We start from the raw sequence: 26,115 nt of genomic DNA on the forward strand, positions 1-26,115 counted from the left end.
TATTTTTAGATATTTGATATCAGGCAGCAATATGACATTAAAAAAAAACAAGGGGAGGAGGGGGGGGGGGGGGGGGGTGCAGAAGTGCCGGGACAAAACTAGACAAATTAATTTGAACGACCATCGATTTGCAAGAATTCCTCGCATACATTTGGTCTCTTATATTCTCATTGTTCCGGTAACACGCAGTAGCCGGTGTCCGCGTTGTTTTGGTGATATCTGAGCTGATGTCTAGCAGCCGGGGGCGTAACGGCGCTATGATCCCTCTGCATGTACAAAACGTGGATGTGGGGGGGAGCAGCCATATCAAAGCTAACCATGTGCGAGATGGAGATGTATCCTCGGACATCGAGGCGAAACCGAAAGGAAAAAAAAAAAATACAGGGAAACGGTATCGTATCTGTCGCCACACCCATCGCATTCAGCCAGACACGGTTGCGGGAGGGACAGGAGGGGGGGGGGGGGGGGGGGATCTCGGTGACAGCGACATGACAACAGCCGAGGGCTATGGGTGAGCGACAGATGAGTCACAGACATCCACCAGCTTCCCCTCGTTCTCATTGCAGATGCGTTAAACCCGCGCCATGAATAAATGGATGGCGCAAACATCGATATGGCGGCTGGTGGCAAATAAATAGTAATACAAAAAAAATTAAAAAGAATAGCCCGCGTGGATGATGGGCGGCGATGGTGCACGCGGGGCCACTTTTGGGAGAAGGTATTTAAAGACGTGGACACGTCTCTCGCTGTCAATGCGCATGATACTGCGGTTCCACTACTATGGCACGCTCCAACTCACCTTGAATCGGCGCACGGCCGCTCTCCTGTCATTCGGGCACGGGGCGTACGGCGAGCCAATACACGCCCCAAAGCCCCGATCGGCAGCCAATCCGGTGGCGGAAGAGGCGGACCTGTGGCTGCATTCTCACACTTGGTTTCACTATGCGCTCGTAAAAACGGCTCCGTCTACTACAAACGCGGCGGTGCAGGTGCTCTGTCTCTTCGGGAGGAGGATGCGGATGGAAGGACGGAGGAGGGAAGGGATGAAGGGAAACGCCACGAGGAAAGAAAATAGGATATGAAAAAGGGGGCTTTTGTAAAGAGAGACCGCGAGGTGCAAGGTCGAATATGAGCGATTGGCTGCACGGGGCACTTTGCGTGGTAATAGCTGGTCGGCACTAGTACTATGATTTGGTATGTGGCCACTCTGATAGCAAGTGTATTCAGCACCAGAGGAACGGCCGCTCAAGGTGAGTTGAAGTGCAATATATGTTGTACCGTTATATCATTTCTGCTTATCTCCGAGTCTGCTTGGTGCTGGTTTTTATGTGTATGGGTTTTTTTTTGCAGTCGCTTGACATTTTTTAATTTTTTTTTTACGTTAATATGAACTGTGTGGCTAATTCATCATGAAAAAAAAAGATGCACATCTCGTATGTCAAGTGAAAGTTCATCCCTGGTGAAATTGGATCAGGAGAAACAACAATCGTGTTGCAACGGCCTGGCCAGTGTGCTTGATGTGTGAGGTGGGATAGCATGCCAGTGATGCATATGTGCTCCAGAATGATGATGACCATGGCAGAGCTTTGATTGGCTGTGGGGGGGGGTTAGCTCTTTTTGTGATATCCACGAGGCTCGTTTTTTGAGGGGGGGATAAAACAACGAGTAAATCGGGAATAACGTCCCCGCATCCGAGGGGGACGGCGTGTGTGTGTGTGTGAGGGGGGGGGGGGGGTGCATTGTATCATCATAGCAAGCAGTCCCGTTTGAGCTCTTGAGAGGGGTGTGACCGTCTCAGCCTCCAAGATGGGAAAGTAACTAAATAATGCATTGGTGTCAGATAAAATGCACTCTTGAATTGATAGAGCCCACCGCTGCGTGCATACTGAAATTCACACTGCACATGGACGCCCGGTCTCATGCACTGTTCGGTGCACTGGGCACACAGGGCCTGCAAGGCTCGCCCATAGTGGTGATCGAAGTGGCTCATAAACTTGGTCATTCCTGGGGCGACAAACGGAACAATATCCCTTTTGTTTGTATTTCCTTTTTTCGTTTGAGCCCTCTGTATTGACCCATGTACTAACTTAACCTTGCCCTTCCTCTCGTGTCCAGCGGAGGGAGACATGTGGCAAGCTGAGGCCTGGTAACTGATCCCAATGACCCCCAGATAGCCAGTCCAAGCTCGGCTGTTAGCAGGTCCGACTGCACCCAAGACGACCACTGAGTGAAAACTTGCTAAATTGGAACATGTGGATTAAGATCACAGGAGAAATGCTCAACGTAGTCCTCCGGTGTCAGTGTCTCAGAATTTGGTGTCTGAGCCCATTCTGGTGCTACACAGAAGCACTGAAATGCATGTTAACATCAACTATGATTTATTTCTCATCACCTTTTGTTAACAATAAAGACAACACAATCAACCTCCCATCACAATGGAAGCCAATACTAATGCAGCTTGGGTATCATGCAAAGTAATTCGCATTAATTGTAGATAATATTTTAACCGTGCGAGAAATAAGTCAAAGGAGGAGAGCCGGAAAATAAGTTTTAGCGTTTTAAAACATTTAGATAAACTATTTGGCAATTGTTAAAAAGACACATTGATATTTAGGTGGGTAATAACATTATTATTATTATTAGTTTTATAGCTCTCATGTCGGTTCATTAGAAAGCTACAACTAGCAGAAAGTTAGTTCAGCATGCAGACGGGAAACATTGAGTTTCAATGTGCAGAAATCAACTGACCAGAACATCTTTCCCTCACTAATTAAAACATTTTTAAACACAGACAAACAATTCTTGTTAAGATAGAACCTTTGTATTACTTTAATACATAACAGCGGCTTGACAATAAGTGTTTGCATTTATAATGAAAAATGGAATAAATTGAACCCCATCAGGGAACGAATATATAGTGTCAAATGAGGCGATGTTTTACTAAACTGAAATTAAATAGATTTCAATCGGGTGAAAAAATATGTTTTGGACTTGGTACAGTAATGTGTGATTCACATTTTATTAAATTATTCAGCAACATTTTATTCTATTGTCTTTGAATCACCAAAGGTCATAGATGCAAATAGAGACCTGTACAGTTGTGTTCCTAGAGAGGCTTGTCTGACAAGTAGAGTCCCAGATGAATGAAATGTTTTCATCTTTAAGGGAAACTGAAAGTCTAGTTGATATTATTTGCGGCTTGCAGGATGGTGTTTAGAGTGTAAGATGATCCAGTGAAAAAGATGCTAAGAGACAGGGTGTCATCTCTTTATACTGTTACCCTCATCGGCACGTTTTGCTGGTCACGGAAAACCGAAGCAGGGGTTCAGCAGAGGGCACGGCGTATAAAAAGTAAGATGTGCTCGTAGGTTTACGTGATGAATGGCCTGAATTTGTGCTACACCGTTTCTACAAAGGAGGCGCATGATGTGAGCAGCAGCAGCAGCTCCAGCGCTCCGTCTGTGTCTACACACGATGCGTTCAGGCACAGTATTGAGTGTAGGTCACCTGTGTTTTGGCAGCAATCCGAGCACAAGACACAAACAGTGAAGCGAGACTTTTCTGTCAAATGATTGGGAGGATGACGACAAAGAAAATAATTGTGGCTGTAACTCAGACACACGCATTGGGCTCTATTGTTTTTTCTTGCTGGTCCATTCTTGGCAAAAATGCAGCTTTGCAAAAGAAGAAAACACCATATTTTTCTGCAATTGCTATAGTTGGCTGACAGAAAACAGCACTTTGTAACAAAAGGCAATCCCACTAGCTAGGTGTTGTATTGGTCCATAGAATACCAACAGGTACACATTCCTTTTTAAAAAGTAAAACATTGTCACGGATCAACAGCAAGTGCAAATGGCTGCGCAGTGTTTTGGTCTGATAAGCCGTCAAATGAATGGAGCTATAACTCAAACAGGCTTTTGTGTTTTTCAGTGCATACGGCCTCGTTCTCTGCACCAAAACAGCTTCGCCTGTACCGCAGTGTTCTTACTCTTGGCGAGCGTTCGGAGTTTTGGGCTTTGCAGTGAGCTGTGGATTTGCTGTTTAAATAAACAATCAATTAAACTTGAAAATAAGTTACGACATTGTAAAAGACAGCATCACAAACCTAACACGGTTAATTAAATAATCGTCTGAATCAAACCTTACTAAAAGCTCTTTCCAAAAATGTATTTAGACTTGAGTAGTATCCTTTTACAGCCAGTTAACCGCGTCATCAGTCAATAGCTCACAACGAATAGCTCAGGTTTGAGCAATCGGGCGCTCAAAGAAGGTTTCTTGTACCCGTTGGGGAGGCAGCATATGGACAGGCAGACTTGAGGTTAGTTCAGCAAAGTCAACGGTGACTTGGCAGCCAATCAAAGCCATGCGAGAGGGATGCTGATGGGGATGCAATGGCAATTAAATGTCATTGGCAAGTGTCGGGGAGTAGTGTATTTGAAGGACTATTTTCAGCCTGAGTCGCTGGTGGCAGACCGGCTGTCCTCTCGGGATCCTGTTTTAAGCATTTGTTGAACCGGCTTTTGGCCATATGGCATTCGTCTGCAATTCGCCTCACGTGAGCCCGCTCCTTGATGTTTCACAGGAGCTCCCTCGTGAACTCTGGCTTGGCACTCTTGTTCTTGTCGCTGGGTTTTCTTTTGAAGGCGCACTCGCTCAAAGGCGGCATTATATAGAACCAGACAGCGCTCGTGTCAACGTCAGAACTGCCACTCACACACGGTGAGGCTCCCCAGTAGCACGACGCAGGGTCTGCAAGCCCTACTGCCTCTGGAGACCAGCCACAGACCGTGGTGTAGATAGACTACTAGACTGGGCCGTCTTTGAGTCTGAACCGTGGAGCATTCAGGGACCTCGTGTGAGGCTGCTTTCCACGAGATGGTTGAGCAAATGTTTTGACAGCAGCGGTTTAATTTGCCCGTCTCAGTGCAATTAAGTATTGTTTCATGTTGTTTTGCCCCTTCTGTATTTGTTGCAATAGAAATCTCCCAAAACTGCCTTAATACAATGTAACTGAGCTTGAATAACGTCATGTTTTCTTTTTTTAAACGATAGATGTCAGTAAATGGCGTTTCCTGATTCTCGAAGTTGTTTGGCCCTCAACATCTATTAAAGTCAAAGCCCTCTTGAACCGCAAGAGCTCTCGTAGGTCCGGCGGCACTGCAATGTTTCCGGAGTGGTTTCTAACGGGCGCTAAATGACACAGAGCCACAGCATTGCAGAGTTGGGTCAGTTCTATGAAAAAGCAATCAATGCTGCCAATGAATACAGGAAAAAATACTAATTGAATAATGCAGTTGGTATTTATTTCATTTCTGGGTTAATATGGTTATAGATTGGACTTGCCATAACTTTTATATTTCTTTCTTCTTCATATATTTTTCAGATTGTAGATGAGATGGCTTTATATTTATGAAATGAGAGATCAGCCAAACGTATACAGCAAAAGTCCTAAATTGCTGATAACCGTAGGCAGTTTTGTTTCTATGCTGACGCTGCTATATGTGTTGCCATAGTACTGCAAGGCATGTAGCACACATTGAAAGTATTTAAGGAGGTTTTCAGCTCCTTCACTTAAAGATGTGATCATTAAGCCATGGTTGGTTAAGAATTTGTAAAATGTTAGGATGCAGTTACATTTTGCAATTACATTTTGTACCTGTGTGTACAATGAAGAAAAATTATAATGCTATAATTTTGCAACAGACACCCGGTTAGTAATAGTGCAAATATTTGAATAATTGCAACACTTTCATTGGTGGGCCATTTCTAAATCACCATTGTGTTGTTTTCTAAGCTACATAATAAGGAGAGCATTTGAAGAATCAGCTTTAGTTAAAGTAGTCCTTGTTTGAAAGAGCCCCACTGGCCGTGTGACACTCTACATTTACATACAATTATTGTATTTACAATCACTGATGTGGCCCAACATTACTGCTTCAATTGGTTTATACCGTACAGTTCATTTCATCAATTGAAATTGTCATGTTTTATAAAACTGCTATATATATTCAATGTCCAAGGTAACAAAGTTAATGTTCATTTTTAAATAGATTGCAACATTTCTGTTTACACATTTTTTTTTGACCATAAGTATGTGCAGTTAACATATTTGCATGACTTTTTCCCTTTTCAACATTTACCAACAACTCTTTTTCATATTTTTTCAATGCTGTACTCTCTCGCTCAAAATAGTTTGAGTCAAGCTTAATGAGCTTAGGAAAGGGCCTGTGCTCAAGCTGTGGATGGCAGACTCTCGGTACTGGGCACGTGCCAGCTCTTTCTGGTGGTGCCCCCCCTTCCCCCTTCCCCCAACCCCACCCCCTCTCCATCCTCCTTCAGCCGGTCCAGTCCCAGCGGAGTCTCATTTCAAACTGAGCCTGCAGCATTCTGGGAAAGCCAGTTTTTTTAGATGATGTGGTTGTGGTGGGATGACCTGCTCGGCCAGCCGCTATATCATCATCTCTGTGAGAGCATTTACTGCTTAAGGGAATAGAGGAAAAATATGATAATTGTGTAAATGTTACTGCAGGTCCACTTATAAGATCTGTACATTTTAGTATATTATCATATAGCCTAAAACTTAAATATGTGCACCTGTGATTAATTAGGCAGCCAACCGATGAATTTTTAGTGACTAGAGAGGACAGAAAAAATCAATCGTTAAGGATTTACCATAATGTAATTCACTGTCACGTTAAAAATTCAAATGTCTTATATTTCAGGTAAAATTATCATTATTTAGCCAATTTCATACAAATTCTCCAAACACCTTAAAGTAATCTCACCCAGCGAGTAAAATAACCCTTTATTCATCTGGTCTCAGTAGACCACCGTGCAGTGCCGTACCGCAAAGTCGACCCTCTCTGCAAATAATGACGGTTATCTCTACCTTGCTAGACAGCTTCCATTCCATTCCATCTGAAAAGCAACGTTTCTCTCCGAATACGTCATGTCTTTCCTCTATTTTTGGGGAAACACATATTTGCATCTGCCCAAGAACACTTTTTTTTCCAGCATTAAGTGTTGAATTCCCACTGAGCGCACTTATGTGGCTCTGAACTGCAGCTTGAGTGTTTGTATGAGAGTCACAGAAAGAGGAAGTGAGCGTGAGAGAGGGGGGGCGGCAGGAAGCAAAATGGGAATTATATGGAAGTGGATATGCTGATTGGAAGATATGCGGAGCTGTGGATGTCTGAGCGGCTCGCATAGACCTCAGGAGCTCGGGGCTCTGCTCCGATTTTTTTCACTCACACTTTTACATGGGATTTATTGATGCTGAATAAACGTAATCTCGTAACCGGCTGTAATTAAACACAATAAGCACTTGCAAGAGCTGTCTGCAGCAACATGCCGCCATGTGTAATTCATTGAGAAGACCCTCGCTAAACCATTATACCTCATCTGTAAAGGGACTGAATTGGAGGAGTTACGGGGGACTGGGGACTGGTTACGGGGGAATTTTGGCTGCAGCCAAAGATGCTCCATAATTTGCACCTTTGGCAGCGCAGCATTGTTGGTTTGCCCTCTGTATGTCTGGCAAGCCAAGCCCATTTCACACATCTCTCTGCTGCGCGTTCGAGCAGGTGTCAGCACATCCTTTGCATCCCTGACAGAGCATTGCTTGTCTGAAGAGGGAACTCTGCCATGAAGGGGAGCAAATCCATCTTGGATTGTCACCGTACAAAAGTAAAATTAGAGACACTGAGGTGGCTGGTCTGCTGAATACTACCTTGTGGACCTAAAAGTGCAGATTGTGATGTAAAATGAATAAAAGGGAAGAAAAGTCGAACGATTTCATTTTGCTCGGAATTGAACAGAGTGCTGCAGCAAACTGTCCTAAAAACATTCATATGAGTCAGAAATTCAAGTTTTTCTTTTGTCAGATGCCAGAAATATGGTCTGTAGATAACACACACAACAGGATATTTGATACTAAACTACATTAGTAAAACACTAACCTGAATTTCTGAAGCTTTCATGTGTCTTTAAAAAGCAAAATGCTAACAAGTCGCTAAATGGGACAACAAAAAGTCACGCAGAGTAGTCTGTCTTATGCTTGGACTGCCGGGGCAGCGCATTGCTTGCTTTTTACTTCTAACTTCATGCATTTACAATTTAAAAAGAGTCTTCATTTGTGGATATTATCTATGAATGCTTTAAGTCAATGCTTAAGTTTTGTAATACAGAACTTTAATTATCAAAAGAATAAATAGTGTTAATCAAACCTAAACAAAAAGCAGTCAAAGTTATGAATAATTCTACCAACACTACGAACAGGCATCCCCAGCCCCACCCCCACACACACACACACACACACACACACACACACACACACACACACACACACACACACACACACACACACACACACACACACACACACACACACACACACTCACACTCAGGCCATTCTCTGATGTGACCTTCAGCCCATGCATGCTGGCATTCAATTACCCTCCGTCAGTGGCCCATTCAGCCCAGTGGCTGCACGTCCTTGAGAGTCTCTCCAGCCTCCGTCCAGTCTGTGTTCCATTACGTCCTCCGCGTCGGGAGCTCTTGTCCAGCGTGCGGCCCTCATATAACAGAAGGCACTGGCACGCACGCAGCTTGATCCTTTTAAAAAAATCTTCTGTCTAGCAATCTAGTATTCCTCGTGCACACATTGAATCAAATCAGAGCACAAGGTAAATATTAGGGTTCATTTTTCACTTGGTGAAATTTTGGGCCAGAGTAAAAAAACACAAACAACAAAAAACACTGTAGCCCAGAACAATTCCACACATCCTTTTGAATGTGTTCCCATTGAGCTTCCTCAGTTTTCATATTTCCACAATATTGTTCAGAGTGTTATTGGATGTAATTTCAAAACGTTTCACAGGATCTGCTCTCTCTGATTATTGCCCAAAATTGCCCCGGGAGTCTATTTACTCTACACATTTGTGATCATTGCTGAAATTACAGTGTGGTGCGGGAGCCATTTTCAGCCACTACCACTTGAAAACGCTCCAGATAAAATCTCTTGCGGCTTTAACCCCGCTTGCCCCTTTGCTGTTCTGCTGCAATGATTCATGTGCTCGTTTGCACAGCTGTTGATTGACCTCGGACGGTTGTCTCTTCTTGGTTTATGATTTCATTACATCATGTTGTGTGCATCAGTAAAAAATTGGGTTGTGACTGCTTTTCTCAGCTTTTAATGTTTTAGTTCACATTTGTGCTTTGCTAATATTTGTAATTTATCTCACAAAGCACCTCTGGGATAAGTGCTCTAAAGCTTATTGTGTTTATTCACAAAGTCAATTGTTGTAAAAAGAATAGCTCTCTCTAGAGCTGCAACAATTAGTTGATCACTGAATCCACTGATTGATCACATGCAAGAAATATACAATTGACAAGAACGGGTTTACAATGAATTCAATGGTGTGAAGAAAAAATATAAAATCTGTGATGCAAATTTAGAAAAAAATCACTTAATAATCTAACTGTTGTCCTGCCTGTTTAACCTTTTAAACAATCTAGAATGCATTTTGTTCATGCGCTGTCCGCCATATAGAGAACTTATCTGGCAGCTGACTAAACCTTTTGGTCTCCTGGATTTATTAGCTGTCTGATTTATGCAGGTCTTACTCAACATATTTCTACCTGTGTGTGTGTGTGTGTGTGTGTGTGTGTGTGTGTGTGTGTGTGTGTGTGTATATGGAGGGTTTCAGCTTCAGTTGACATTTACAGAGCCCAAGCAATCAGGAATTGCCATCATCTCTTAAATGTATTGATCCCTTTATATCTACAGTGCTGTTTTATTGGAAGACCTTAAACATTGACGTTTGTATCGCATTTACGTGTTGTTGAGAGCATAAATATATCTACCTGAATAAGCCCCCATAAACACAACTGGGTCACCGTGTCTCCATTAAAGAAATGAAAAGGCAAGAGCGGTGACCAAACCTCTGCTGATTGTCCCTCATGAGGATTCTATTAAGGAACCGGAGAATTATTAGCACCTCCAATATATTATCTTAAGTCATTAAAGCCTGTTCTATTTAAAAGCCGTGCTCCCGCCGCCGCCACGATCTAAGAACAACGCCAGCCAGAGCCCCGCGCCTCTGGACCTCTGAAAACAATGGACTTCTGCAGCAGGCACATTTTTGCCACAGGTTTTGAGCCTGTGCCTCGTGTCAAGTGACTCGACTTACTCGAGCCGAACAATGTGGCCAGTGTGTTGCGTTATGTATTGGGAGCCCGGTCTCGCTTTTGTTCGAGAGGCCGTGGAGCAGCAAGTGCAGGACCTACAAGTAAAGACAAAAGACACTCAAAGTCTCTGCCATCATTTGCTATCGAACACCGTTTAGGAAGCGGCAACTATCCCGAAAACAGTTGTTTCTGACTGTAATGAACCATTCCTGGGACTCACTGACCTACATAATAATACGACTAAAGAGCATTTATCAAGAGAATTCGGAACGTATGCCTGAGTACTGGCCCTGCATGGGGTGTTGAAAGTGATTATTATAATCGTTTTTAAAAGTGTTATAAATGAGGCTGCAATGGAGCGTGATCAGGTGTGAATTTCAGGCTTTAGGCAAGCCTGAAAGGATTAGTTTAGCAAAATTCTGGTTGTATTTTGCAAACAACTGGATGGGACAGGTTTCGTCGAAAGCACATTAAAAGGTCACGTTGTTCGGTTTGCCGGTCAGAGCGTCATGCGCGAAAATGCTCTCTGTGACAATCAACACCCCCTGTTCAGTCTCAGCAGACCTCCTGCGTGTGGACGCGCTGCACTATTCTCCATCAAACACCAACCCCTCAGTTTCATCTAAATAAGAACCGCTGTTTTATTACGGGACAATTCAGATGCTTCAAATTAAAAGAATTGGTTGTTTCTGTGACGCAGAGCCTCTGTTTGTTCAGCTCCCAAATGAGATTTCTTATTTTGTATTTTATTGGGTAAATTCCATCTGTTTAAGGTTTGTTTTTCAGGGTTTGTAAATGGTCAAATGAGGTTCATCGAGTCGTGCACATGCGTTTCATTTGGTTGGTGCGGCTTTTTAGAGCTTAGCGTTGCATCGTATAGCATAGCTGTGGCACAATAGTAGCAGATTCCACAACATTCGCCCTGTCCGACCACATCTTCTCTTTTAAAAAGTATAATTTGGTTAAATCTGCCCTGTTTCAGTCCTTAATCTGTGCTGGCTCAAACGAATAAAGTGGATTAACTCCATCACAGGATAATGCAGATTAAACTGGTAAACACAATCACTAAGTGATGCATATGGCCTGTGGAGAGAGTCAACGCTTTATCTTTTCAGACAGAAGCACTGGGTGAAAATATATGGATTTTAATTGCGGCATGCCCAGCTGAAAAGGCACAGATCACAAAACAGTGACTGTGACGGACCACAGAGCAGGAAAACATCACAGCATCTCCGCTGATGCTTTAGCCCCGAACACCCCCGAGTCCCAACGTATTTGCTGTTCTTGTGAAAAATTAGCCCTGCTAACGCAAACGAAGCTGCTAATGAGAGCGTTAAGTTATTCAGCTGGTGTTTTTTTCTGGAGTAATACGTCAGCATGTCTCTTGATCCCCCAAAGCGATTTCCCCCCCCTGGGCGAGGGCGGGTCAGTCATGCTTGCTCTGACAGTGGAGATACAGCCGGTTCAATGAAAGCGGGGGTGGCAGCTGGAGAAAATCCATTCCCAGAGTGAGCGTTCTGCTGAAGCAGGTATGCCGACCTTTCAGTCATCTGATAGGTCATCGGTCGGCAGCGTGCCTGGACTTTAATGGCTAAACGGCCGGCCTGGCGGTGCTCATAGTAAAGCTTATCTGAGCAGAGGCCAGCTATGATCAATGCAGCCCATTGGCAGCTCATTTATTGTACAGTATGGTACAGTCACAGAACATCCACCAACAGATGCAAGGGACAGATGACAATAGGGTTTACCCGTGTACATGGTGATCATCCAGAAACTCAAGCGCACGTTGTTTTAATCCACTTGCGCAGTAGTTTGGTCGATCAGCTTTAATTGACACCCAATTGTTGCTTTGTATTAATCTTTGATGCAATGATGCAACGAATGACTTTGATGCAATGACATTTTTCTGCTTTGTCTGCAAGAATTCTGTTCAAAAGAATATGGCTGCACCTTTTTTCTTTTTTCTTGCATGAACTCTGGCCCCCGATGGCGTGAACGCTAAAAATTCTGTTTGTGGTAAACACCGTTCTGCATCCACCACTCAGGTGCCCACGGAGTGAGAGAGGAGCCCCGGTTTGTGACGGCGCGCGCCGGTGAGAGCGTGATCCTGGGGTGTGACGTGTCCCCTCCCCTGGATGGCCAGCAGCCCCCCTATGTGGTGGAGTGGTTCAAGTTCGGAGTCCCCATTCCCTTCTTTATCAACTTCCGCTTCTACCCTCCTCATGTGGATCCAGAGTACACCGGTAAGAAAATCCAGATCTGATGGAACGCAAAGACAAGTTTCTTCTAATTGATCTGGTTTAAAACCTTCAAATTGAGCATTTGGATGCATCTTGGAATCAGATTGTGTGATCAGACTAAGTAGTAGTAATGTTATCACTTCAAAAACAGTACAGACGTTAAATGGTAATTCTTCTGCAAGCATTTATTTGATTGTAAAGCACATTGATAGAGTTCCACTACACTGAACCAATTATAAAAGCAGAGCCATTTCTTTCAACTAGTGAAATATATTACTGAGTACATGCTCTGTTTACATGCACCCACCATTTATTGAGAAGTGCTGCAATTGTGGCATGATTCAGTCCGTTTTTCCTCTCACAATGGTCTCCTGGCTGTTTGAACTTTGAAAGAAGGCTTGGTGCGGTTTGCTGAGGGCTTGACGTTTGGGGCTGTGCATGAGGCACCTGCTGCCACAGTGCACTGACAGAAAGTGCACAAGTGTCATTCATTTACAACTGCATTGTAGATACATTCTTTCTTTCTACACCCTAGACAGTCAAGGGAAAATCCAGCACAGATCATGGTGTAGAATCAATAGATGTATTAAAAAAACCTAAAAGGTCTTTGTAGAAGAGCGGTTTACAATGAAAATAAAGTTTATGAGGCTACACCCAAAAATCAATGGGATTTATTTGGAAAATGTACTACTGTTTTTTAGCATACCCTTATTCATATGAATAGGATGGATACAATACATTATCTCATCTATGGTTTTAATATAATTTAAATAAACCTTCAAGGTCAGCCTCCAAAAGAAAGTTCCCCAAAATAAATGATTTGGATCCAATATTTGGTCTCCACCAACAAATATTTGGCTCAGCTGCTAAATGCTGCATTGTTTGTTGTTGGGCAGTTACAGTGAGTTTTTTTACACTGAGAAGTGCTGCTTGTTCCTGTCAAAAGTGTTACTAGGAGAGTGGTAAGACTGAACAAAAGTTATGGCAGCAAAAAAAAAAACCATCACAGTGAATTGAAAGATGCTGTAAAGCTCTGTACAGCTGAAGGGAACTGCGTCAGTGATCATTCTTTGTAGATTTATTGCAATGAGCAATCCCTTTTTCAAATTGGATCCAGTATTTTTATAAGCGGAATGACCATAGCAGCTTTAGAATAAATACCTCCCTCTCCTGGCTTTTGCCTTCCCACAGACTTCTGCAGCAGGAAATCAGTTCCTCTGATGAGGCTTCGGCGTCTGTGACAAGACGGTGAGCTGTCAGAATGGGGTCAGAATTATCGTAAAACCCCTGCCTGACCTGCTAATAAGCTATGAAATGAAAGACAAAGCATGGCTTGTCGAAAAAGCTAGCAGATTCATATCCCTATTGTGAGTGTCCTCAATGTGAACGTAGCAGATTTTTCAATTTTTTTTTCTTGTTTTTTTCAGTTAAAGGGTGTGAATAATATTAAGTTCATTGTAATTCCTCCTCATGGGTTTTTCCAGCATCACTGCAAAGACGACTAATGGCAGTGACTCAGTGTCCGGGGAACCCTCATTTTTGTTTTACAGTGGCTCCCGTAGAACCTGAACATTTTACCCCGCGTCACTCACTCTCACTCTGTTCAGGAATTAGCAGTCAACATGATTATGGCGAGTTTCACTGCGGGCGTTAGCTTTGGTTCGAGGGATTGCTTGACAGGGTGGTAGTGACGCTGGACTGTAGTTTATGAAATGCTCTTTGGGTCTTTGAAGTCTCAGAGCTCATTTGGGCAATTCCCCAGGATTGTTATCACTTAATATGAATAAAACTGGTGAATAGACTCAATGTGATTGTATGCCATCACGCAGCTGCAGCCAAAATTGAGTTGATTATCCATGAATGCTGCACTTTCAGTGTGGACAAATGCAACTGTTATCACCGTTCAGATTTGTGTGACATTAAATCCACCGATGCGTCAATGATTTGGTCTGGATCGAAGAGCACTACCGTTGTTCACTTTCTGTTAAGTTAAACTTCCCCAAATCTCCAAACAGACAGAAATCTACTCTGACAATTTCCTCTGCAGCTAAAGAATATAGAAACTAAATATTTTTTTAAAAACGTCTAAGTGATGATGCAATCAAAAACTCAGATGTGCAGGTTCTAAAGGTGGGAAACTAATTTAATGTAATAATGTATAGCCAACATCATGTTACAGACGGTATCAAGTTTAACACATAACACATCAGCATTACACAACTGGTTGCAAAATTATTTTCCCCTGCATTCAGTTAATTTTAGTTTAACATTATAAGCTGTTTTCGTATCATAATGTTGCACTGTTATTATATGCACTAAAAATAACAAATATGCCTTTAGTTCTAATTCCAAGGAAAAGATATTGGGAAAACCTTGATCACTCCATCATTATAAATTAAATTATATCCCAAGCTGGAATAATGGGAGATTTCCTATTCTGCTATTATGGGGGACTACAGACTACTGTAGAGGACAGTGATCAATGACCCGGGAGTAGTTTTGGAATATGGAATTTTGAAAATTTCGGCTCTGTAAAAATATTTATATTTATTTATTTATAACCAGGGATAAAAGAATAAGACTGTATTTTGAAATGGTGTTATTTTCACGTGTGCGTAATTAACTGTATAGTCCCGGATTAACTTTTCCCAGCTACTGTATATATCTTACCGTTATTTGTTAATCACAGCTCTTTTGGACTTAAACTGCCAACGTTGTCTCTTTGGATCTTTAGTGCTTCCTCTTCAAAGCTTTCCTATCTGACAAAGCTTGTGATGTGATCTAAACAAGCTTTATGCTCATCTGTTTTCTCAGCAGACAGAACCCTGTACTGTGTCAGTGGTATATTCCCAGGGGGGGGGGGCGTCCCTGACGTGGATACACTGCTGTTAACTCTGTTTACAGCAGCATCCTCTCGCTCTTTGACAAACGGGAGCTTAGTTTGATCCCCACCCTTCACGCCACCACCCACCACACTCAGCACAGGGAAAAAAAAAATCACTTGACTTTTTAAAGACAAGCTATCTTTTTACAGATGGTAGACTCTTCCCTCTTTGCTGCATCGATTTTCTGCTTACAAAAAAAAAAAAAAGCACGTCAGTTTTCGACCCCCAGCTACAGCAGCAGTTGTTGGGTCGGGGCGTCTATCTGTTGCATTTATACATAAAGTGCTTGTAGAGCAATGCAGCCCGCCATCAACATCAATATACTTGCCTGGCAGTTCAATGCAACAGTGCTTATAGAACACCTACACATCAAAGTTTGCAAAAATGATCCATCTCCGAATCCTCGCCAGACAGCAGAAGCAAATGTTTTAGTCTGCTGGGCTGTCAGAGGCAGCCATGTGAGCAGCGTGCTGGAGGCTTGAAGACAGTCAGCTTAGCGGCTGAAGATTTTTCCATGCCTGGTTTCCTCAACTTCTCTCATCCCTACTGATTTCCCCCCTTTTAAGAATTCCAATTTATCCTCAGCCTTAAAAAAAAAAAAGTGACGGGGATGGAGAAGTTTTATTAGAAATAGATGATTTCTTTGAGGTAGAAGTCTGGTCTTTTACCGCTGTGACATCAAATACTTACAATATTTTAATCCAGCAGAAGGTATGGCCTCTAGGTAGTTTCATGCATGAATCCTGATGCTGGAATGTATCTGCACACAGTTATGGTTCAATGTTGTGGGGTTTAATCTGTTAAAGTTCAAACATTTAAAGAATATGCTTCTTAGCTTCCTAGCTGTGAGTTAGATGAGAAGGTGGAAATCCCTCTCATGTCCTGTGTGTCGCCACATACGGGAGATTTCCTCCTGCTTCCAGGCTGGAAAATGTTTAGCATGCTCAACAATTAATATGTTTATCCCCTTACACAAAAGCACTTAGCTCAGTCTAGAATAAGTTCTGCACATAAGGGCCTGGAAAGGACACACTTGACGTTTTAACATTTGGTACTGATTAAACCAACCAGATCTTTCAGCCGATCCAGCTGTTTCCCAACGTTTTTTGCTAAGCTTAAGTTAACGTTATATTCGTTCTCTTTGGACGGAGGGAGACTGTTTCCCCTTGTTTCTAGCCTTTATGCTAAGCTAACTATCTCCTGGTACGCATGCTCTTTGCATTCGTTTGGTGTGGCCTCGTACAGTGCAAAGATGTGGAAATCAGGCTGATTGAATGCTCTACATTTCCCAAAAGGAAAGAAAAGCACAGGCGAGTTTTCTGTTTCTGTTACCTCTATAAGAGGCTGGCAACCAGTCCATGGTGTTTTCTCGCCTTGCAGTACTTGGAAAGACTCCAAACTGAACCCCACTTAATAGGAATAAGAAAAAAAATGGTTTGTCACACTCGACTTGGATATTGTACATCCAAATAGGCTTGAGCATGTGCTCATTTTAGTATTGGTTTATGGAAATGGGAAATGCAGAGATTCAAATAATGTTGCATGTAATACTAATAACCTGCAATACTTAGTGGCAGCATATATTTATTTGTCTTTTTAATCCCTTTAAAAGACAAACAATATCATTATTTTACACCACAACTTGGAGGCTTTTGAGGCAAAGACAGTGCATCATAAATCGTTTTTTCCTAATGCAGCAAGAGTAAGGAAAAGGTTGCGATGAAGCACTTAACCTGCAGCTGTTATGATGGATCTCTGTGGTGTCCAGCAAAGCTACTAGGTGTGAGTTTAATGAAGTTCTCGATCCCTGCCGGAAAAGAGCATGCAGGTGTTTTTGAAAAGGGAAGAAGAAAATGACAACTGAGGGTTTTTATTTAATCCTCTTCTGCCTCCAGGTAGAGCATCTCTGCACGGGAAGGCCTCCCTACAGATCGACCCGGTGCGCTCCGATGACCAAGGCTGGTACGAGTGCAGGGTCCTGATGCTGGAGCAACAGTACGACACCTTCCACAACGGCAGCTGGGTGCACCTCACAGTCAATGGTGAGTCACCTGACCACAGCGCCAGACCTGGGAACATGTGTTTTTTTTTGTGTTGTGTGAAAATGAAAGAAATATACTTCATATACACTGTAACGGGTAGTTTGGATGTTTTAAAGTGGGCATGTAAGAGGTTGTTATCCACAGTCAGCAGATTACCACAGCAGTAGTAGGGCATGGAAGAGAAGCATTGTACTGCTGTGGACAGGAGTGAAACAATCGTATGTTTGAGCTATATTTAGACTAATTTTACCCCACTTCCTTGCCTTCCGACCTTTACAACAGGGAACTGCACTTATTTTTCCTCCTTTTCTTGCGACTCTTGTGAATCCGATTCAACCCTTTATAACATTAAAATCGCATAGGCTATACAAGCAAACAAGTTACTGATTGAGAGGTTAAATTACTGTTACCGTTTTAATTAGTTCATTATTCCACTCTCTGTTACTTTAGCTTTCTTAAACATACAAACTTTTAAAATATAAACCTAAATGTTCTGGACATAGAGATACAAGAGAGAGATTCAAGTTAAAAAAAACGGCATTCAGATTGATTTTGGTGTGAAAACCTCTTGTGTACTTGCTGAACTTCCATTATGGGGACATTTTTGCCCTTAGCGCGTTACTTTTACATTTTCCTTTTTTGGGGTTAAATAAAGAAAAATAAACAAAGTCCCACTGGTTCTTGACCCCTTGTTACTGTATCTGTAGGTGACTAGCAAGAAGAAGAAAAACCACAAACCCTCACATTTGAACAGGCGACCATTAGACACTGTTCACTCCTGAAGCTCTTTAAGGCCCTGGTGTAAAAAGGGATGAGAGGCTGCTTAGAAGAGAATTGATTGCGGCCTGTTTAAGGCGGTTCCGGCAGGGATCGTCTGTAATAGTCTGAGAGCCGTCAAACTGATGACCGGGCGGAAAAAAAACAAAAAAAAAACTGCACCTTTGCAATTCCCAGAATGCCCCAGCGGCTGAGAGAACCCATCGTAAAGTGGGTCTTCACATTGTCGCAAAGTGCCAGACACTACAAAGACAACAACGCCTGTATCGGTTTCATGTTACAAATGCTTTTTAGACAATTATTGTATTAAGCTGTTTCATATGTTTCGCAGGAGCTTTGACCGAGTAAGTGTATCATCCAGCAAAGGTGCAGTGAAGTAAATGCAGCCATTTGAATATTTCCTAAACATAGTGGATCAAGCCAAAAGTAGAGATGTTCTGGAGTTGGAGCTTCTCGGGTCTCTAATGTCAGACGGCTGTAATCCTCTTCGCTGTCGGAGAGAGACTTTGCGAGCAAACTGTTAAACTCATTCACATGTATATTTTTGGCGCTGTGTGAAGCTCATGCATATTCGATTTGATCACGCATACGTCTTACAATGGATGAAATTCTGGTATGTGAATAATGATTCCAACGGGCCGTATGCGAAATACTGTGTAAAGAACCATTCCTACAGTCTATTGAATGGAAAATGCGGATGTGTACAAATGGATGTTATCAATGCAGAACATAATGTTTGTGCACTCGCACTGTGAATTGAGTTTTCTGTGCTCAGCGCATTACACCAACATCCATATGAGTTTCTCACTGAGTGCGTTTCTATGTGGCTAAATGACGTCTGTGTTTCCTGCTTGAAGTTGTATTGAAAAAGTTTATAGGTCGTGCTTTGCCGTCACCTGCACGCTCTCGTGACGTCTGGGGTTTGTGAAGGTCTGTGTGGGTGCGCGTGTGTGCGCATCAATGTCTTGTTGTGTAGGCATACTGCATCTCTGTGGCTTTTCTCATCAGTATTCACTCGTAAGTTCAAATGCTCCCTCCCTCTCCTGCCTCTCTCTACTCCTGTCAGGCCCTTCCACTGCAACCGAACTAAAAATATTCCTTAATGTCATCTTACTTTATATTTAGCATATTAAGTGCTGGGATTCTGCATTACCTTGTGTATGCAATGCGTAGCTGTAGAGATGCACTACGCACATGTACTTTCTTAGGGCAGATGGTACAAATCTTTAGTTTCTCACAAATATTCAAACACCAAAAGCAGCAGTGGTTTCAGATTCTAGATACCCAATAAGGACATTCATATGAGGACTTGCGTCTTGCGCCTGTTTTCCTCTGAATGGGTGTCTGTGAGGGAAGCAGGTGCCATTTTTGTCTGGCCTCCACACAGACACTAAGGGCACCCGTTTCCTTTGGCTGTGGGTATTTGCATACACTCATCCTTTGAGTTTCTGTCCGCTGGCCTTAACTTCCTGCCAAGCGGACAGGGAACCGGTGCCCAGTCAGTGGCAGGTGTCAGATGGCAAGGCCTTGTGCCCGAAAAAAGACACTAAGGCTACTCTCCATTCTCCGCCTCCCTCCTTTTCCTCGTCGCCCCGTCCTTTCCTTCTTTTTCAAACATAAGCAAGCTTTTTAAGAAAAAGAAATGCACCATAGCTCGTGATTTTCAGAGAACCATCTAGCGGAAATATGAGGACAGACCTTTCCACTGTGTCACCGGGTTAGTGATTGGCTGGCTTTTTAGGATCCATTCGGTTGACCCAAATACTCGCTAATTTAACCACCAGTTCCAAATATCTCATATGTGCTTCTGCCTTTGTCAGTCACTAATGTACTCATTGGTGATATAAATGGAGCACTGGTGAACAATCACCCTCAGAGTCACGTGGGGCAAGATTTAAATAATAACTAAAAAATAAAAAAATAATAAGACATTTTCATCTTCACATTCCACCCCAAATTGTTCACGCGGGTCAGCCCAAGCGAGAAACTGTGTATATATACACTGACCTTTTCCCTGCAATGATACTATGTAGTCTGATTCCTCAATGAGAGAAGGATCTCTTAATTACAAATTACAATAATTAAGATCTGGTGGACAACATTAGAGTATTCTAACATTAAAAGAGAGAGGAAAGTCTCCCTTTGAAGGGCCTCTTTCTTCTCTCTTCAACGGTTCACAATGAAACACACGTTACACGTATGAGGCTCAAGACATGAGACAGACTCTTATGTTACCGTGTTCTCTGAGGAGCAGAGACAAGAGGAGAAAGCCCGAGCAAGGGAATAATATGATGCAGACGCACTCCAGCCAGGAAAAAAGCAAATGCAAGCCTTGACAGACAGGCCGGACGCCGTGTCGAACGGCAGCGTCCAGGCCACCTGCGGATGTGCTCTGCAGGCTGCAAAGAACAGCAGTGGAAGTGCAGCATCTTTAAGCAACTGCTAATGTAAGTAAAGGATGAGCAGTTGCAGTAAGTAGGGCAATCATTTTCTTTTTTTTAGAGCAACTCCCATGTTTTTGAGCCACGGTGACACTTCCTCTGTGACAGGCTTTTGCTGATGGTGGGATAACAACTCCCAGGTTGACCAATATACCTGCTGCTGTCCCCGCAACGTGTGACACTTGTTTCCTGCCAACACATGCTTAGTCCCCAGAGAAAAATCTGAATCTCAATTTAAATTAATAACAATGTGCATGTGGTGAAAGAAGTAGTGAGATCTTGTAGCAAAGTAATAGTAAATGCACTATCACAAGTAAATGTTCTGCCTTACTTATGTGCCTAATTCGCTTAAAATATTACAAGTAACAGTACTCAATTTACCCCACATGTATTTTAAATCAACAATTCTGATGCGCTTCCAGTATTTTGGCCAATATTTGCTTTATTTGGGAAATATTTGATATTTGTACCGTTTTAATGCCTGTGAACAAGCAAGCTTTATAGGCTGAGTAGTGTGTGTGTACTGGCAGTTCCAGCAGTGTCTATAAGTATATATCTTTTAGAGACAAACTCTCATCTTGGGGACAATTTCAAATACATTTGAAAGAATCACCAACTCATCCCGTATTTTATATGAGTGATCATGAGTCAAAAAGGTTTCCATCCAGGTTTAAACATCGTATTCTATAAGCTCATCCAAGGTTTTTACATACAATCTTAAATTGAAAGTAACTTTAAAATATCTTATAAAATGAAGATTGGTCAATGAAAACGAAAATGCCATGAGATAAAAAGCCCCTATTTGTAGTGAACCTGATTTTACGTTTATAACTGTAATGATGTATCATGCTCTGTATAACGTTCCCTTTGACCCGTCAACTCCACAAGCAAGCGAAACATGAACCAGTCATGCATTTCATCTCCATGAATCTACTGTGCCAGCTAATGGAATGACTGAGAGGTCAACGTGGACGGGCAGATGTCTAAACGTGCTAATTGGACAATTTGTTTGCTCAATGCCGGCTGCTACTTTGCAGTCTGAAGCATGGCGGCGGCTTTTTTTCTCTCTTTAACTAATCACTATTTCTAATGACAATATTGTGTTGAAACACTGGCAGCAGAGGCACTTCATGGTGCTGCGGTCGCTGGAGCTCCCTCGTGGCTGTTAGCGATTCTAAGAAATATCAGGTGGAAATGCACCGATGCCGCTGAATGGTTTCTTTAGCTTTTCATGAACAAATGTCGACATGGATGGACGACCGTTGTCATCGCTGATCCCTGTTCACTCGAGTGTCTAGCTGTTTCAGAAAAAAAAAACGTGGCCTCGCCTGCTATCTGAGCAACATCTGTGGGAGAGAGTCATGCATGTCAAACGTGTGGGGTCGAATCCGGCCGGTCAGCTTTGGTACGGTACTAAAACATAAAAGAAAATCCCTGACGCCCAGAAACAAACATATAGAAAACATGTCTGTACAAAAGCTGAGGCTGTTTTTAGGAGAGTCATCGTTTTTGGACGCATTTGCTTTTGCACATTGAAGCTGTCAGTTATTGAACCTTGGAAGTCAATGGGATTCCTCCAGTTACATTGCCATGTATACACACACATATATATATATATATATATATATATATATATATATATATATATATATATATATATATATATATATACACGTTTGTCTGTTTTATAGAAATCTATCTTTAATAGTTGAGATATTTCAGTCTGAACCAAAGTGGTGGACCGACGCACTCTGCGACCCATGGGATTACTAGTGCTTGTGAGAGTTATACCCAGAAAGAAATCTCTGATGACAACACCAGAACTGTTGTTCATTGAAATGCAATTGCATGTTCCCCAGCTGGTGTTGCCTTTGTAATGATTCCTGCTCTCGCTTTCCCCACAGCCCCACCTTCATTTACAGCGACGCCGCCGCAGTATGTGGAGGCGAAGGAGGGCGGAAGCACTATGCTTAGCTGCTCTGCCCAGGGAAATCCAAAACCGCTGATTAGCTGGCTGAGAGAGGGGGAGGAGCTTGCGACCAATGCAAAATATACGGTAAGAATGATGAGGAACAAAGGACATTACTATTGGTACAAATATAGAAGCAGGGATTGTGCACAGATGGTGTCAGTCGCTGAGTCCATCTGTACTGGAAGTATGTTATGGACTATCTCTCTCTCACTAATAACAGCATGTTCTGTTATCGTGCTGCTAAACAATCCCATTGCTGTGATAAAACCTCCATAAATGCTTCATGGCTTTAAATTTGTGATGCAGAGGATTTAGTTTTATGAAGTCGAAAAACGCTGACATTCTCAGCTACATCATTAACAACAGCTTTTACACGGATTCCTATAGATTTTTGTTGACAACAAGTTAAATGGTTAAATGGTAACATTTGATAGATGGCAGTCAGTTAGTCTCCCCCTGCTTCCCTGTATAACTCAACATTGAATCACATAGACAACGTTAGGACTGGCAGCGCACCTGGTGATGCATCATTTGTATTCCTGTAGATAAACTCCCAAAAGTAGACTCTGATGTCATGACAATATATTTCTGGCAGAGCCTTAATGTGTTCTGATGGAGGCAAAATGTCTCAGGCTACATAAAGCATCAACAATAAAACATCAGGTGGGTTTTAGCGTAAGTCCTATAGAATCGAAGTCATTTAACGCTGCCTTTTAATAGAGATGACTCAGAAACACCAAAAGCTTCAGAGGATGATGATTCATCGCAGCCACATGATGTCATCCATCCTGAAAAAAAGGTGCAGACATAACATGTGGAACAAGAGCATTGATTTGTATTCTCGCAATTGTATTCGGAAACATTTACAAAGATTCAGTCCTTGTTTTTTTTCTGCCTGCCTTCACATTCTCATGTGACACTGGTGTTGCAGTCTGGTGCTATCAGCTGTTTACAGCTGCCTGTGTGATAAAGGAAGTGTCAGGAGCATAGAGGAGTGTCTGTTAAGCGCCTCTCCTTCCTTACTTGAGCATTTTCCCCTTTTCTCTCCCTGGCAGTCTTTTTTAACCACCATCCCTTCAGTAGATGATTAGACAACATTCATCCTGCATTATTAATCTCCTTGTCCTGCATCAATATTACATTAGTCATAACATGAATTTGACCCTAAAAATTGAAATAGCTAGTGGGAACCTAACGCTATACTTTCCTAGTTTGATGTAAAAGGCAGAGCACTTATCTGCTTTCATCTACATTCGGCTGCTCAGAGTTTACGTTCTCAAAATCGGGGAAACCTCCCTCTCAAGTGTGTGTGTGTGTCTACGCGTGTCTGGGTAAATTTGCTCCCCTTATTTGATCGGATCCATGGCGACGTCATGGAGAAAGGTAGGAATGTAACAGACAGAGAGGGAAGGAGTCAATCTGCTTCTGCTCTTTCTCCTCTCTCTACTTTATTACTTTATTTATTTGCAGGGACAAAAAGGAGCCTGTGAGCAATGACACTAAACAAAACCGCCGTGCAGGGAAGGATAGACACCTAGCTGGGAGTAAAAGGTGGTCTTCCCCAAAGTACACTCAAATGACAAGCAAGCCGGAAAGCAACAGAAAACCTCTTCTTGTTCGCCTGAAACGGTTTCAGTTGCCAAAATCTGCATGTGTCGGAACACAAAGTGCGATTCTACCTTCATCAAGCCTCACCTCATCCTCCTTCTTTTCTTTAATCCTGTCCCCTCCACCTTGCTTTGAGTACGTCTGTGGCAGAGACGGTGCTGGAGTGCACCGAAGGCCGCTGCACAATCTCGAAGTGTGTCGCATTCGCCACCGCACGTGCTGTCTGCAGTGTATTGATTCGATTTCCATCGATTCAGTTGCAATGTTAAAATAGCAGGATTCAAAAAGAGAAGTGTACTGTGGGTTTAGACAGAGGTAGGCGTGACCACACTAAAAGCTAATAGGACAGTGTTGTTTCTCTCCTGGGCTCTCAGCCTGAGCAGAAGACATGACATGAGCGCTAAACTTGTGCTGCTCGGTCGACTTCATAAGCATATGGAAAAGCAGCGCGAATTGCAAAGAATTCAAGTCTTGGAGTTGAATTAAAAACACATGCAGACACGCGGCTGGTGTAGCACATCGCTAGCTAGCTTACAGCTACTGTATGTTCGGGGCAAATAAACATGTAGTGTACAAAGGGTAATTTGCACAAAATATGTGGCGGTTAAGACCCAGTGTGCACTGAGCAACGTGCTGTACTTTTTATACAACTATGCGTGGGGCTGATGAGTGTGGAAATGGGGGGTCAAAAATACGAATATCTGCAATTGATGGTTAAAAAAATGCCTGCCGACTTAGTATTTTGCCACAAACCAACCAAACCAAGGTTGGGGTGGGGAAGTTTAGACTTTCTAAGGCTTGAGAGAATTCGAGGGTTTGCGCAGTGATTAAAACACATCTGTACCAGAATTGGACAATTTTCTTTAGCTCGAAATCAAAGGAAATTATTCGCCTTCCAATAGGTTCTCAACCTGAGGCAAACCTTCTCTTTGCTTTGTTATTGAACACACCTTTCACATTTCACCTTCACAACTCTACATTTATAAATTCTATGAAACAGTCCACTGAAACAAAACACACAATAACTCAATAGGACGCATGCATTTTTAAGGCATTACCTGATCCTCAAACGAGAGCAAATCAAACTTACTTCTTATGTGAAGAAATCGAAAACATGCAAAATTAACCGGACGGTAGTCACTGCAACCGTGTAATAGATTGAAATACTGACAATTTTAATACATTTTATATATACAAACTTCTTGTCATGTCTTACATCGACGCTTCCAAACACGTCAATGTTTGGTTTACACTCATACCACCCAGCGTCCCACACGTGTTGAGTGTTACACAGCGGCGATGAACAAAGTGTTATCACAAAGTGTGATAATGATGAAACGGTTTGCCAACAGTCTGACACAAGTTACATGTTGCTCGTTTTGACCCACTAGCAGCATCTTCGGGCTATAAAACATTAGAAAGACAGATGAATAGGAGTGATTCTGCAGGCGGAGCAGATTCCCCTTCAGCTGCATGAATGGAAAGACTACAGCTGTGTGTGACTTGAATGGACAGAGCCTCTCGCAACCTGTTGCATAATTTATACGGGGGGGGGTTCTATCGGGTTTGGTTAATGTGTTTCTTCACCACTTATTGCTTCTCATCAGTGGCTGCACACAGTAACATGTAGTTAGATGTTTCCAAGGCTACAACATGCATGAATCAGTCTCAGAGGTATTTAAAGCATGACACATTCATGACTTTTAAGTTCTTTGGAGTCTTTCTTGAAGAGTTTGAGCGGTGTATGTTATTGGATTTTTAGCGGAATGTAACTGCATACAGTTTCGAGGTACTTTTAAAAAAATGTTTTTGTACCACATGTATTCACAGGTACATGACGGCAGTCTCACCATCCTTGGCATCACTAGAGATGACAGAGGGGCTTACACATGCCGAGCCTACAGTGACCAGGGAGAGGTGCTCCACACTACCCGTCTGCTGGTTCAAGGTACTGCATCC

At 42.6% G+C, this 26,115-nt stretch overlaps 1 protein-coding gene across 5 annotated transcripts in view; it reads left to right on the forward strand.

Moving 5' to 3' along the window:
* The first annotated feature begins 939 nt into the window (after positions 1-939).
* igsf9ba (immunoglobulin superfamily, member 9Ba) overlaps positions 940-26,115 on the forward strand; it is a 48,164-nt gene continuing 22,988 nt past the window's right edge. For all 5 annotated transcript variants that reach the window (XR_013465855.1, XR_013465839.1, XM_040193552.2 and 2 more), the window contains exons 1-5: positions 940-1,250; positions 12,237-12,434; positions 17,212-17,358; positions 22,481-22,632; positions 25,987-26,104. Coding sequence is in view for 3 of the 5 variants with exons in the window: in XM_040193552.2 (XP_040049486.2) it covers positions 1,187-1,250; positions 12,237-12,434; positions 17,212-17,358; positions 22,481-22,632; positions 25,987-26,104 (679 nt within the window). In the remaining 2 variants the exon portion in view is untranslated. The remainder of the gene's footprint in view (positions 1,251-12,236; positions 12,435-17,211; positions 17,359-22,480; positions 22,633-25,986; positions 26,105-26,115) is intronic.

This window comes from Gasterosteus aculeatus, chromosome 1 (assembly GCF_964276395.1).
Source record: "Gasterosteus aculeatus chromosome 1, fGasAcu3.hap1.1, whole genome shotgun sequence".
In the NCBI taxonomy this organism is placed as follows: domain Eukaryota; kingdom Metazoa; phylum Chordata; class Actinopteri; order Perciformes; family Gasterosteidae; genus Gasterosteus; species Gasterosteus aculeatus.